The sequence below is a fragment of the Nilaparvata lugens genome, chromosome 1 (genome assembly GCF_014356525.2).
Source record: "Nilaparvata lugens isolate BPH chromosome 1, ASM1435652v1, whole genome shotgun sequence".
NCBI classification, from domain to species: domain Eukaryota; kingdom Metazoa; phylum Arthropoda; class Insecta; order Hemiptera; family Delphacidae; genus Nilaparvata; species Nilaparvata lugens.
In genome coordinates, this window is record NC_052504.1 from 50,187,364 (window position 1) to 50,203,552 (window position 16,189).

Genomic DNA, 16,189 nt, shown 5'->3' on the forward strand with positions numbered 1-16,189 from the left:
CTAATTCAATCAGGAACTTAGTGGCAGTTGTACAAAAGCCGGTTAAATTTTAATCCTGATTAATTCCAGTAGAACCAATCAGATAAGCTATCTTTTTGAGATGGTCTTCTGTGATTTGGTTCACGTGAAATTAATCAGGATTAAAATTAAACATGTTTTGTGAAAGAAATTTTTGCATTCCTCTGCGAATTAATCTCAATCCACTGTGATTAGATAGAACCATTCTGTATGAACTATGAATATTTATTATAATTCTTCTCTCGTAATAATTTTTATATGCTTTTGTAGTTTTGTAGGTACTCCAGAACGGAGCTAGGTGCCCCGATATTTATCATAAATTGGAACAGGTTGTCACTGATGTTGTGTTGTTGGTAGTATTTACTTTTTAACATTACAGGAGTAAATAACACAAGTCGAACAAAATGTATCTTTAAATGGTTTGATTTTTGGAATGAAGATATCATCTGAACAAATACATCTTGTATATTCTATCTATTAATACCAAATATCGGGGCACCGAGCTTTGCTCGTTATTCATTCATTGATAAACAGAACTCAATTCTTTGAAATGATTGGGAAAGGACTAACAGGCACAGCCCAAAACTGTTTCTTCCCCGAATTTTGATTTATACACTATAAAATTTATAGTTGGAATATTTAATATTCCAAAAAGTAGGTTTTGTTTCATACACTTGAATTCAAGTGAAATTTTCAGTCCAAATATTCGAAAACATAAAATTTCTAATTTAGTTTGTTTACATACCAAATTGAATAACAAAATAACACTCACTAATCACTTAGAACTGTAAAATAATGATTAACTTTGAATATTATGATATATACCATCTCATGTCAACAAATCAGATTACTGTATTTTGATCGAGTCAATTAAAATTTCTAGATTTCTCGCGAGATACGATAAGCTAATTGATTACATAGCTGATCTCCCACACAGGCACACGCATCTTCTGTTATCGACAGACGACGAAATCATCATCTGTTTTTCCAAGGATGAATAATTATCATTTTCATGTCCTTCAGGGAGTTTTCTCAGGGATGAGACCTAGTGCAATCGAATTCTGATATCATAAACCTACCATATTCCGAATTTCGTGAAAATCGTTAGAGCCGTTTCCGAGATCCGTTGAACATAAATAACCATATAACGAGATAGCCAGATAAAAAATAGAAAAATATGAACAGATATACAGAAATTGCTCGCTTAATATAATAGGATAACAGCTTCTAGTCCAGTCAAATGATCGTTTTTCAGGAAACAGCCCCGAAAGAATTTTTTTTGATGGTTCTATCTGTATTTTGGGGCGCTAAATTCTAATCTGAAATTTGCTGACACGCCAGAGGGCGACTTCACCCCAAAAATTTTGGACTTTTTTAAGTTTTCCATTTAATCTCGAGAACCTTGAATTTATCGAGAAAAAGCATTCTCTTATAATATTAAAGATAATAAAATTTACAATGAATTGACTGGTCGCGCTGGACTACTCTTTGGATTTTTTATCTGAAGTGTTCCACAAGATACACAACTTTGAATGTGCGAGAAATTTGTGATATTTCCCCCATTTTCACAGTCTCGCATATGCAACGTTGCGTATCTTGTGGACCACTTCAGATAAAAAATCCAAAAAGTAGTCGAGGTTGTGATGAATTTTCTCCTCTTTTCACTCCCATGAATTATACTTCTGTTTTCAATACCGTTAAAAAGTTACAGCCATTTGAATGATGATCTTTATTTTCTCATTTTTCTTGCGATTTTACTGTTATTAAAGAGTCTCTAAAATGAGTACAATACATGATAGAAACTTGCGATTGGTCTTAAATGAGAGAAAATTCATGCTTTATAAGCTGAGTTGTCTTAAATTGATCTTGCATCACTGTTTATATCGAAAAACTGTCGAGACTGTGAAAATGATAAAAATATCGAAAATTTATTGATTTTTTTAATCAAACGTATCTTACTTCACGATTATATTTTTATAAAAATCATTCACCTCACATATAAGAGGAGATTCTTTACTTCAAATCAAGACCAAGTATTATTTTGAGTTACCAAGACACACAGTTTTGAATATAGAAATCGGTCATTTTTCTATGCATTGAAATATGGGCTAAAATATACTAAAGGAGGAATTTCCTATTTTTTTAACAAATTTTAGTGAGATGATACATGATTTTCAACCGCCTTGACGAGCTGATATGAACGAGCTGTAGTACGAGGAGATGTGATCATTCAGTCAAAAGTTATAAGTGCTTAAAAATTCTTTCGGGCTGTTTCCTGAAAAACGACCATTTGACTAGACTATTATACAAAACAGAAAAAAGTAATGAAGTATTACAATAATTACTTGATTACTGTGTGGTAAATAGGGTGTAAATTTGAAAGATTGAAATTGGCTTCATTTGATATTTTTGACAAAAGAAGTTTTTTCTTCTGTCAAATTCACTAGAGTTTGCGATGTTGTTTATAATTGCATTTTCATTTCAGAGACATTAATATCATCATGAAACGCCTTCGAAATTAAAATAATTATTAGATTAAAATGTACATTACAATACAACTTATCATTGTGCTTTTAATGTAAATTAGGTTGCAACAGCAAGGAAACTCAAACACATGACCATTAACAATTAAAATTAAGCAAAGGAAATCAGAATAATAGTGGATGATGAAGTTATAATTTATTTTTGTCAAAGATTTACCTTCAAACTCATAGGCTTAAAATTACTAAAATTCCTGCATACAACATATTATCAATTGTATTTCTCATGCTTTATATTGAGTTACACTTTGCAAAATATAACATTGTAAAGGTGGGAAAAAGTATTAAAATTAACTACATTAGGATATATCTATTTAATACCTTGATTTTTTAGCCATGATTCAAAATGTTGACATAAAATGTAAAAAAAATCGTGCCCCCCCAAAAATGTTGATGGCGCAAATTGCGCCATGCCCCCCCCCCTTGTGGGCACCCCTTATTATCGATTCACGTATAATAATATAACTAGAGACACACTGGGTTAAAGAACTCGCTCATGAAAAGGTATTGATCTCTGAAATCTTTTACAAGTTTGTCAAATTAATATTTATAACAATATTTTCTAATATCCATTCATAGAGGCTATATTATGAATTATATGGGTAATGATGGGATCAGTATCTATGATACAATTTTTTCGTATTTTGTTCTATCAGCCACGATATTGCAGAACCTGATATATAATATATATTGATATTGCAGAGCTTGATATATATTCGTCACCCACCAAAATTTGTATTCAACGCTTGGTCCCGTAGGCTACAAATTATAGAGGTTCTACTGTGTTGAATGTAGTCTACTGGAGGGTGAATATACTCGAACATTGAGTATTTTGAAGATAATAATTTTTTTTTAGTATTGTTTTTCATTTTGAATTTCCTTTTATTTGAAAACCAGCAATAGAACTTTGAGATAATTGGTCTATCTTTTCATATTCCCTAAAAACTACCTGATTGTTATAAGCTAATTTTAGTATGTGCTTCCTCAACATAGAAATACCATTTTCTTGGAATACGGGGATGTAGAGGCATATTTCTATAAGATAGAATCCCTGGAAGATTGGATATGAGAGCATGTTGTCAATGGAAATGAGTAGAATACAAAAACTTTGAAAAGTATAATAAAGTTGAATGAAATCAGCTTCAATTATTGTATGGTAATTGTATGGCAAGATTACGATACCTACTCATGAATTCTACATAGAAATCCTATTATATTTAGCGAGCAATTTCTGTATATATTTTTATATTTATCTGGCTATTTTTATATCTGGTTATTTATGTCCAACGGATCTCGAAAACGACTCTAACGATTTTCACGAAATTTGGAATATAGTAGGTTTATGATATAAAAATTTGATTGCACTAGGTCTCATCCCTGGTAAAACTCGCTGAAGGACATTAAAAAGATCATTCATCCTTGGAAAAATAGCTGAGATTTTCGTCGTCTGTGGATAATAAAGTGAGTGAGCGAGTGCATCTGTGGAAAATCAAAATATCTCATCCCCGAAATTCGTAAACTGACGTATAGCCAGCTGTAAAATATAAATACGACCTCAAAATAAAAATTCAGGGAAGAAACAGTTTTGGGCTGTGCCTGTTAGTCCTTCCCCAATCATTTTTTTCTGTTTATCAATAAATAAAATAATAACGAGGGAAGCTCGGTGCCCTGATATTGGATTGTGAAACAAGATAATTTTACTGGAATGTATTTAGTAGTTCTGTGAACAGTAGACCCCACGCATTTTTCTCATCCACAAGTATCCAATGTCACCTGTTTGAAAAGAAACTCAGTTCACGTTTGAATTTGTATTCCATATGATATAATTCATCCAGTTCTGTGATAATCTTTCTATCTGATGAGAATTATTTTTTTACAATAAAAAATATCATAATTTCTTCAGCATTATTAAGTTTATTTGATTATTTTTAATCAACTATTAAATTAGTTTTTTCAAAAGTGAGAATATTGATAATGATGGGCACGCATAATAATACCAATATCGGGGCACCGAGCTTCCCTCGTTATTTATTTATAAACTATTGATAAACAGAACACAATTATTCTTTAAAATGATTGGGGAAGGACTAACAGGCACAGCCCAAAACTGTTTCTTCCCCGAATTTTTATTTATAAATTAATTTTTTTGTATACTATAAATAGTCCAGAAAGTAGGCTATGCTACATACACTTCCATTCAGGTTCAATTTTCAGTCCAAAAATTTAAAAACAAAAAAGGTCTAATTTAGATTATTTACAAACAAATTGAATAACACTCACTAATCACTTAAAATTGTCAAATAATGAATAACTTTGAAAATTATGATATACTCTAGTTTAGAATGATTATCATGTCATTTCAACAAATCAGATTATTTTGATCAAGTCGATTAAAATTTCTAGATAATATTTCTCGCCGATTGATTACACAGCTGGAAATAATTCTGTCTCTCTCCCACACACGCATCTTCTGTTTCGACAGACGACAAAATTATCATCTGTTTTTCCAAGGATGAATTATTGTTATCCTTTTCATGTCCTTCAGTGAGTTTTCCCAGGGTTGAGACCTAGTGCAATCAAATTTTTTTATCATAAACCTTCTACGGTATATGTTCCAAATTTCGTGAAAATTGTTAGAGCCGTTTTGTAGATCCGTTGAACATGAATAACCAGATATAAAAATATAAACAGATATACAGAAATTGCTTGCTTAATGTAATTGGATGACTGCAAAACAAGTTAATAAAGCCAAAGACCTTAAAGATGCATATCTCTTTAAGGTCTTTGATTGAAACTGTAGACCTTATAGAAATTGACACGGTTTTTCCAGACATCTGTGTAATCCACTTGTCAGCTGATTGTTATGAATAATTATTCTATAGTCTGATTAATCCTATCTTCAGAGTAGATGATATATACACAGTGATACCAGAGCATGGAGGAATTCCTTTTCTTTTCATATTATCCTTAACATTCAAAATTTCAAAGAACCTTGTGTATACATCGACGCGCAGTTGAAAAAGGAATATCTCATCGAATTCTATCAACGCGTTTGGCCGTAATTGCGTTACATATAGACAGATAAAAGAAAATCCTAGTTAAAACATAGACCTCACTACGTTCGGTCAATAAACTGTGATATTTTTATAATTATTTAAAAGCAATCAAGCCGTCCATTACAATCATTGAGAGAAAAACCAATAAGTTTCTCATATTATCTTCTCAAATCTTAATACATTAACAATACGCTACCGGTAATTGATGAGTAAATACTGATGTTGAATGAAAAAGACTAAGAAATTGTCAAAAAACCACAGATTAATCTGGTTAAGAAAAATCTGTGGTTTTTTGACAATTTCTTAGTCTTTTTCATTCAATATGAATAATTACCACAATATCTACTTCTCAACTACACAAAAAGTGAAATACTGATGTGATCGATTTCAATGAACATTAAATGAAATGGTTGTTTTTTCTAAATCTCTGTATTTGAGCATTCTGTTAATTTCGAACAGAGCTCACTTTCATGGGGTTTCCTCAGATGATGCAGCAATCACTGAGGAATCTCCAACACAGGTTTCAATAACCCAGGAGAGAGTACTAAAATTAAAACTATTAGTGCTATATTGCTGAATTATTATTGCAAATTATTAATGTTTTTCAGAAAATTATTAATGCCATAAATGTCTCTTAATTAAATGATAAGTTCTGGAGTTTCAATTATTATAATATTTTTCGCATTCCCATTTTTCATTTTTTTATATTTTGAATCCCTTCATTTGGGTCTCTCGTTGTTTAGTTGAATATAGTACGATTATAAAGTATTTATATAGTATTATTCGGTTATATATCTATCACAGAAATCTCTCTCAGCAGCGACTATATAAACGCTTAACATAGGTTGTTAGGGAACGATAATAATAAGAATATGTGATGAATAATTTATCCTGTTCTAGGCGAGCAATATTTCTGTATCACAGATATCCAAAAACTTCAACACTAGAATGTGAATATTCTTTGAAACGGTTTGATATAAATTGATGGGCGATTTCCACCATTCATTATCTCTTGAAATTCTATATTTGAATCTTGCATTAAAACCTTCCCATAAAAAATGTTAGATTCAATGACCAATGAACCAAGATGGGAGACCAAAATTTTGAAGCTACCTACAGATTTTTTTTAAAATTTGAATAGGATTTCCCAGTGGAGCCCACTGTCAAATTATCTTTCGAAAAGGAGCATTAAGTTGTTTTCCTATCAATATTAAGCTGTAGGCCTATATGAATCCATAGAACTTCATAGATTTCTCCGTATGGGTGAATGATTCAGAATCAAAATTCAAATTCGTAAAATTAATAATACAAACGTCAGAGCAAACTTCCTTCAGAATTTGTATTATTAATATTACGCGTATGTTATTGAAGGATAATATAAGGCAGACATGTTACTTTTGTTTCCTGAAAAAGGTGAGTAAAATATTTTGTTGTTCAACGAACTTGACCTGTAAAAAGGTTTGAAGTGTGAGTATTGAAAATTTTAAGCTGATCGATCAACTCTTTCCAGAATCGGTCGAGAGAATGGATGTGTCATCTGCATAGCAAACTATTCTTGAATCAGTACTTAAACCTGTATCATTCATCATCACAAGAAATAGCAATGGTCCTAATATTGAACCTTGTGGTACTCCCTGAGGTACATGGCAAGGCTTGTAAAATTCTTTATTGACATTTACAATTTGTTTACGCTCACTCAAATACGACTTTATCAGCTTGAGGGACCTTTCATGCACGCCTAGATGATGAAATTTTTTCAGCAAAATGTCATGGCTTACAACATCATATGCTTTACTTAAGTCATAAAGCACTAGGACTGCATAACGTTTAGAATTGAAGCAGTCCATAATTAATATATTTGACAATGGAGCTAACCGCGTCAATAGTTGATCTGCTCGCCCTATAACCAAACTGGGTATCTGAGAGTAGGCCATTACTCTTCAAATATTCATATAGTTGAGTCCCAATTTTATATTCAAAAATTTTGCTAAAAATTGGAGGGATAGATATTGGTCTAAAATTCTCAGGTTGATCCTTGCAACCTTTTTTTATAGATGGGCACAGTTCTAGAATGTTTGAGAACTGCCGGAAAGACTGACTCATTCATACAAGCATTAAAACATGATGTTAAGGGGTCCGCAATTGAATGAATAACCTCTTTGATCAATGAGCTAGATATATTATAGATATCATTACTAGTTGTAGATTTCATTTTCGAAACAATGACAAGAACCTGTTCCACTGATACCTCTCTTGAATCAGATTTAGGGGAAAACTCCAAAAAGTTGATTGCTGATATTTCTGATGCAGTAATACTACATCTATTGCTTCAAAAAAATATTTACTGAACGCATCAGGCGAGACTGATGTTTTCCATTGTTGATATGGATTTGAACTTTTTCTAATGATTTTCCAAGCAGCTGAGCATTTGTTGCTTGCCATCTCGTTAAACCTAACATTGGTATTCAGTTTAGATGCTTTCAATTCAGATCTATAGATTCTCCTCAAAATTCCGATAGTTAAGTTTTTCATTTTCCGACCCAAAATTCTTGTATTTATTGTAAGCGATGAGTAACGCATTCCTCAGACCACTTAAAGCAGGCGATAGTTTCATCTTACTAATTTTGTGATTGTTGGGCTTCCTACTTTTCAAAGGAAAAGAACGCTTGAAAAATTCATAAAATGTATTGAAAAAGGTTTGAAAATTGTCTTCAGCTGATTTGTGAATGAGAATACTAGACCAATTTCTACCATAGAGTTGAGAACGCAGATGATTGGTTCCCTCCGTTAGGAGTGCGCCTCTAGAAGGCAAACTGAACAAACCTGCCAAATTTTAACGTATTTGTTCCAGTAGATTTTTAGTTCTGTTGAGGATGAATGAATGAGTGAGTAGGCCTATAATTGAATCAGTGCTTCAGTCTTGCTTCTACAGGCCTAGATGGAAAAAGTGGCTCCTCAGGACCCATGCTCATGACTAACGCCAGAAAAATTTAGTTCACATCTAGAAGGTTATATTATGTTATTCAAATTCATTTTCTACTCTAAAGTTATGGTAGCTACACTACCGTAATCATTGGACACAAAAAATATTTGCAATATATTTATCCTCATTCATAAATAGGCTTTTATGTACTTCGCTCCTATAATAATATTTTTTTAAATTGTGACCTAGTTGACGAATTTAATTCTGATGATTATCCAACAGAGAACATCTACTGATCGCTCATAGCCAAGCTCTATGAAACCCTACTATAAAATAGGTCTATAAAAGGTCTATAAAACCTATTGTAGTTTCTATAGACCTTATTGAGAACTTGTATTTTTTCTATTGTTTCTGAGTTTCTACACATTGGTTGATCTGAATCAAGTTTTCTACTTATTGATAATTTTCCATAACTAAAGCACACAAGTAAAATACAAAACGAATTGTTTATTCAGAAGTTCCAGTATCAAGTTAAAAATCATTGGTAATTCGATTGCATAAGATCGATTGCCTGAAGCCCCAACTTTTGATTTCCAGCTTCCAGACTCGACAATCAAACATGATCAACCTAAATAGCAGTAAAATAGTTGAGACAGGCAGTGACAGAAGAGGCACACGATAAAACACTATTAAAACAAAAAAAGGATTTATTGTCTATTAACAATACAATACTATAACAATAGACTGTGATTCTGCTACCAGTGAGAGGTGTTCCACTTTGTTACCATAAAATTCAATTTCAGAGAAGAATAATTGGAAATATGAAATAGCCAATTGACTCTATATGAAGGTGATGGATAAAAATATTTGGATTTAATATGTCAATTGCAAATGGATGGAAGGTTATCAACCCCAAGTAGCTCCAAAGCTACCAGAAGTTGCAGAACTCAAAGCATTACTCACACCTAGGCCCAGACCACCTTGAGCACCACCCAAAGAGGCTGAACCTGAATAGGCACCGGCTCCTGAACCAGACCCATTGTAGCCTGCAGGACGAGATCCACTACCACTCAGTGAACCAGCTGAGGCACCCGATCCTGAATAACTTCCTGAGCCACCATATCCTCCTGAACCACTTCCTGCTAGTGCTCCTGCTGAAGACCCTGCTCCAGAATATCCTCCAGAGCCTCCATAGCCACCAGATCCAGCACCTGCTGAAGCCCCAGCAGTAGAACCTGCTCCAGAATATCCTCCAGAGCCTCCATAGCCACCAGATCCAGCACCTGCTAGAGCCCCAGCAGCAGAACCAGCTCCAGAATATCCTCCAGAGCCTCCATAGCCACCAGCTCCACCACCTGCAAGAGATCCAGCTGTTGAGCCTGCACCTGAATAGCCACCAGATCCAGTATATCCAGTGGGCCGAGATCCACCAGCTGCAGATCCAGCAGCTGCACTTGCTGCAGAACCAGCACCAGAGTACCCTCCAGAACCTCCATAGCCACCTGATCCACTGCCTGAAAGTGATCCTGCTATTGACCCTGCTGTTGACCCTGCTCCAGAATAGCCACCAGAACCAGTATATCCAGTTGGCCGTGCTCCACCAGCTGAGATTGATCCAGCAGCAGCATTTGCAGCTGAACCAGCTCCAGAATATCCACCTGATCCACCATATCCTCCTGATCCCCCACCTGCAACTGAGCCAGCTGCTGCATTTGCTCCAGCAGCTGAACCTGCTCCTGAATAGCCTCCTGATCCACCATAACCTCCTGTGCCACTTCCAGTAAGTGATCCAGCGGCTGCCCCAGCTGTGGATCCAGATCCTGCATAACCCCCAGAGCCAGTATATCCTGTTGGGCGTGATCCACTAGCTGAGATAGATCCAGCTGCTGAATTTGCAGCAGAACCAGCTCCAGAGTATCCACCTGATCCTCCATAACCACCAGTTCCACTGCCTGCTACTGATCCAGCTGTTGAACCAGCCCCTGAATAGCCACCTGATCCTCCATACCCTCCTGATCCACTTCCTGCAAGAGATCCAGCTGCAGAATTTGCAGCAGAACCAGCTCCAGAGTATCCTCCAGATCCTCCATAACCACCAGCTCCACTGCCTGCTACTGAACCAGCTGCAGAACCAGCACCTGAGTAGCCACCTGATCCTCCATAACTACCAGTTCCACTACCGGCTAGTGATCCAGCTGTTGCTCCAGCAGTTGAACCTACACCAGAATATCCACCTGATCCACCATAACCTCCTGTACCACTCCCTGCAATGGACCCAGCAGCTGACCCAGCTGAGGATCCAGATCCTGCATAACCTCCAGTGCCAGTATATCCTGTTGGTCGTGATCCACCAGCTGAGATAGATCCAGCAGCAGCATTCGCAGCAGAGCCTGCTCCAGAGTATCCACCCGATCCTCCATAACCTCCAGCTCCACTGCCTGCTACTGATCCAGCTGTTGAACCAGCCCCTGAGTAGCCACCTGATCCTCCATAACCACCAGTTCCACTACCTGCTAGTGATCCAGCTGATGCTCCAGCAACTGACCCTGCACCAGAATATCCTCCTGATCCACCATAACCTCCTGCACCACTTCCTGCAAGGGATCCAGCAGTTGATCCAGATCCTGCATAGCCACCAGAGCTAGTATATCCTGTTGGGCGTGATCCACCAGCTGAGATAGATCCAGCTGCTGAATTCGCAGCAGAACCAGCTCCAGAGTATCCACCTGATCCTCCATAACCACCAGATCCACTGCCTGCTACTGATCCAGCTGTTGAACCAGCCCCTGAATAGCCACCTGATCCTCCATATCCTCCAGCTCCACTTCCTGTAAGTGCTCCAGCTGTAGAACCTGCACCAGAGTATCCTCCTGATCCTCCATATCCTCCAGCTCCACTTCCCGAAAGTGCTCCAGCTGTAGAACCTGCACCAGAGTATCCTCCTGATCCTCCATATCCTCCAGCTCCACTACCTGCAAGTGATCCAGCTGAAGCTCCTGCAGCTGATCCTGCACCAGAATATCCTCCTGATCCTCCATATCCTCCAGCTCCACTGCCTGAAAGTGCTCCAGCTGTAGAACCTGCACCCGAGTATCCTCCTGATCCTCCATATCCTCCACCTCCACTACCTGCTACTGACCCAGCTGATGCTCCAGCTCCAGCTCCAGAGTATCCTCCAGAACCTCCATAGCCACCAGCTCCACTTCCTGCTGCTGATCCAGCCAATGAACCTGATGCTCCAAATCCTCCTAGAGTTGCTCCCAGTACCCCAGTTAGGATGGGTTTTGTCACTTGATATGTGACTGATGGAGCTAATGATGCCAGTGCTGTTGATGCTGTTAGAGCAGACGTTAATGGATCAAATTGACCTGAAAAAATTAATTGATCACTTTCAACATTGTCAAAATCGAAGTGTATCTATTTAAAGCAATATTAATCTCATTAACTATGTTAATTATGCGAGTTTTCAGGTAAAATAATATCTACACTGATAGTGAAAACCAAATGTTTCATAAATTTATCTTATTTGGTGGCCTGTTAATGAAAATTGGTGACATGATTTGTGAAACATTTAGCCAATTTCAAACATTAAACATTTGAAACATTAGCCAATTTCCAATTATTATTCAAGTATACATTGAAAATCATGACTGGTTTCGGTTGACGTATTGTTAATATATGAGCGTGGAAGCAAAAAGCTGAAAATGCAACTTTTAAACCACCCTCATCCCCCTAGCACATGAGTTAGGGATGGGGACTTTTGATATGTTCTCCTACTTAATAGTCTCAACAAAGCTGCAAAGTCAAAAATTGTGTACAAAACATTCCCTCAAGCTCTTTAGTCAATTGGTATATTGTTATAAACTGAAGATTTCACACTCAACACTAAAGTTGCTGCAACAGTTGTAGGGAAATGCGTAAAAGTGTGAAATTATACATCAAATTGAAAATAATTTAATTCTCTATAAGCTCATAATCAGCATGGATTTTCCGATCGATGTTAAAAATGTTATAAGAGCAAAAATAGAAAAAAATTGGAGGCAAACGTGTTTTCTCAAAAATGATACACCTTCAAGAGCGGATATCTCGAAAACTAGAGACGATATAGAAAAAGTTGTGAGATGAATATTGTGGGAAATTATCTAAGCTTCAATTTTGTAGGCTATATATCAGTTATATCCGTAAGATACATAGTTTTCGAGTTATATGCGAGAAACCAAAAAATGGTACCTTTGAACCACCCTTCTGATATATTTACCTCCTTACTACCCTGAACAGAACTGCGGGGTCAAAAATTGTCTTCCAAAATTTTCCCTCTAAACCCTCTTTTGAGCATTCATTGCCTGGACTAGATATGGGCTATTCTATTCAAAAATATTATTAATTGAATCTATTACTCACGTATTAGGCCTAGCATCATACCTAGATTACCATAATTTATAATGTTTTTCAAGAAGTCAGTAAAAATTATTCACTTTCCAATCTCCTAGAGACCCAATTACTTACGTTTAGCTATATTTCCAAATTTCGCTTCTATCTTGGATGTAGATATTTGGCTTTATTTTCGCTTGGTACATCTTGGAGTAATAGCTCCGGCATTTTCAAATCACCAATATTCATGAAAATGGTTTCCTTTTTCTTAAAATGATGGACTGTGTTACCAGTATTTATGATCATAATAAACTATTATGATTATACTGAGTTTCAGAATAGAATTTATCACAAATTTATTTATTTATTAAATAATCAATGATGATGATTTATGCTCATATCATTCATCATTATTATAGTTTTCAATTTTTACAACCATTTGTATTGTGTATTATCATGGTGATATGCAGAATATGAATAACATGAATAACAATAAATAAAATGAATTATAAAATAAATTAATCATATGTGAATATCAGAATAATAATATTGATAAATATTTGTTTCATTCTCATTATTCATTTCTATGTAAAATATTGTTCAATTCTTTGTACAATATTGTTTAATTTTCAATCAAACAAATTTATAATTCATTTTCAGATGTTTTATATTTGGTTCTATTCAAAACAGAACCCATTTGTGAGTAATAATCTAAAAATAAATTTTGGAATATATTCTCTTTATTATAGTCTATAGAGTTATTTCTTTCCAATGCTAATAAATTTTGCTCCTCATCTACCCATCAAAAACTCAGTAAACTTCATAGGAAACCTGAATTCTTACAAAAATAGGATTCAAAAAATGTCTAAAGCTGCGTTTACACCAAAGCTATTAACAAAATGTGAATAACTTAATCCTTATAGATTCTATTAGATTGAACATAACTTATCATACACATGATGATCATATGTGTTTGTCAAGTTCCGTTCAATCTAATATACAATCTATAAGGATTAAATTATTAACATTTTGTTGATAACTTTGGTGTAAACGCGGCTTAACTATTTTTTCAAATTCTTCCTGAAATTACTTTATTACGTATGTGGCATTAATTATGAGAATTTTGTTGAATCATCATTATTTATTGATTACTACATTGTATAATATAGCTTCATATGCTACATTATAGCATAAACAACTCTAAACTATAAACAAGGGACTAGAAAAGTACAGTAATTATTCTATTTTTCCAATCCAAAAGGCCTATGTGTTATATTCCACCTGTATAAGAGTGTCATATTGTTCTAATATATGTGTTATGTTGAGTCCGAACGCATTTCAAGCTTATCTACAGCGTACGATACCAAAACGTTCAGTAGTGAGCTACTGTAATATAGGTAGGCTACCGTACTGAAAGATGGGACCCAAAGTGTGTTAGAACTTGTCTAAACCCAACTGATCATCCAAGTAGGTAGCCTACTGTATAGAGAACTGTTGTAAAATTAAAATACGATACCGGTGATTATTAAATTACTAACCAAACGTTCAAGTTGAACTTGGAAGAATTTGAATTTTAGTTCTAATGTAATTAGGCTCGATATATTTATTCAGAATCTGTTTCTAGTTGAATCTACTATAATTCTATAAAAATTCTGATCAGAAAAATTATGAAATAACTGATGTACATAGTACATAAGTAATGTTAAATTATTATAACAGTGAAATGAAATATAGCATTAATGACAACTGTACAATTCGGATTGAAAAATTGAAATTGTTCTTATAATTTAGTTCGGCATACTTATTTTAAATCAGCAGCTAACCCGTGCTCCGCGAGGGTTTAATTAAAAACTTGACGAACTGAAAACTTGACATACTGAAATCTTGAAAAATTTTGAATTAGGCCTATACCAACCTCGGTAAATTAAGAATCTAAACGCAAAATTTCAAGTTAATCAGTTCCAAAGGCCTTAAAGATGCATAGATTCACATGCAGCGCTAGTGTCGTACTTGAAATTGAAATCGGCCATTGAGGGGGCAACCTATAAGATTATTACATACCAATGCCTTTGTAATCTATAATATTACAAATATATAGATATAATATCTCGTGCTAAAATACCCCAATGGCGGTCTTCAATTTCAAGTAAGAATTATCATTGGGAAGACATAGGCATTGTGGGTCTATATCTCTTTAAGGTCTTTGATCAGTTCAGTAGTTCAGGCGTGATTCGTGAATTTCCTATCCCGTACATGTATAAGCCGATTCTTCCCTTTATTATATTAGGCTAAAGATAATCAAAAGAGGAGTATTTTACCATTGGATAAAGCTATGAGAGATCCCAGACAGAGAAGATGTAGAGAGGAAGCCATGATGCGATGCCAGTAGCTTCTCAGGTGCCACACCATTGTTCAGCCTCATGTGATTCAACTATTTATGCAACTCTAATCAAGCACACGCTGTTCCTTGTCAATGAGATAACTAGAACTCTTCATTAGGGACATGACGAAATCTTCTCACAAGCTCCCTAATATCCAATAATAGAACACGGAAGCTCCACAGAAGGTGAAAAACCTGCAGTATCTTATTGTAATTAACATTTACAGTATCTACTCTGATACAGGCCTGATTTCCTTAATACTGTATGAATTTGTCCTGACATTGTATTACTTTTTGACTAATATTGGAGTATTGATTCATCAATGAATTGTTGATTAACGGTAATCTCTACTGTAAATGTATGTTAATAACTAGTTTATCAATATACATTCTACAACATATAAACATATATGTATATAGGGCCTATGTGGAAATAAGAATGGATTCACAAGATAATAATACTGTATTAAGTTTATTCAAATCCTACCACAGCCTACATGTGTTGTACTAATATATCCATTAAAACAAAGTGATTCTGAAAAATGATTGATATTTAATTTATTATTATTAAATAATCGATTAAATGATAACTATTATATTTTTCATGATTCCTGGACATAGAAAGCCCCCCTCTAAGCAGTTTTGTTAAATGGCGTTGCCACCCCCCCCCTCCAACAGTTTGATGAAACTGTGTTGCCCTTCCCCCAACAGTTTGGTGAAATGGCGTCACAGATATAGGGCCTCAGCCCCCCAATCAATTTTCATTTTTATCAGAAATGTCGAGACAGGGGCTCAGTCAACCTTCATTTCTAGTAGAAAAATAAAGATTGATTGGGAGGCTGAGCCTCTACCTCGCCAATGTTGGGGGGGGGGGGGGCTTCAGCCCCCAAATCCCCAGTAG

At 35.2% G+C, this 16,189-nt stretch overlaps 2 protein-coding genes across 7 annotated transcripts in view; one reads left to right on the plus strand and one right to left on the minus strand.

Moving 5' to 3' along the window:
- LOC111048890 (keratin, type II cytoskeletal 1) overlaps window positions 1-16,189 on the plus strand; it is a 55,175-nt gene that overhangs the window by 13,563 nt on the left and 25,423 nt on the right. The window lies entirely within an intron of this gene.
- LOC111045123 (fibroin heavy chain-like) lies at window positions 9,227-15,378 on the minus strand. Its single transcript, XM_022330430.2, has 2 exons — window positions 15,227-15,378; window positions 9,227-11,905 (listed from the first exon to the last, which is right to left on the minus strand). Exons 1-2 carry the CDS (start codon window positions 15,315-15,317, stop codon window positions 9,444-9,446), a joined length of 2,553 nt encoding a protein of 850 aa, XP_022186122.2. The 5' UTR covers window positions 15,318-15,378; the 3' UTR covers window positions 9,227-9,443.

Excerpts from the sequence above, each read along its gene's own strand:
- LOC111045123 (XM_022330430.2), bottom strand. The coding sequence starts at position 15,317 with ATGGTGTGGCACCTGAGAAGCTACTGGCATCGCATCATGGCTTCCTCT. Across the intron at positions 11,906-15,226 it reads TCTCATAGCTTTATCCAATG|GTCAATTTGATCCATTAACG; the intron begins GTAAAATACTCC and ends TAATTTTTTCAG.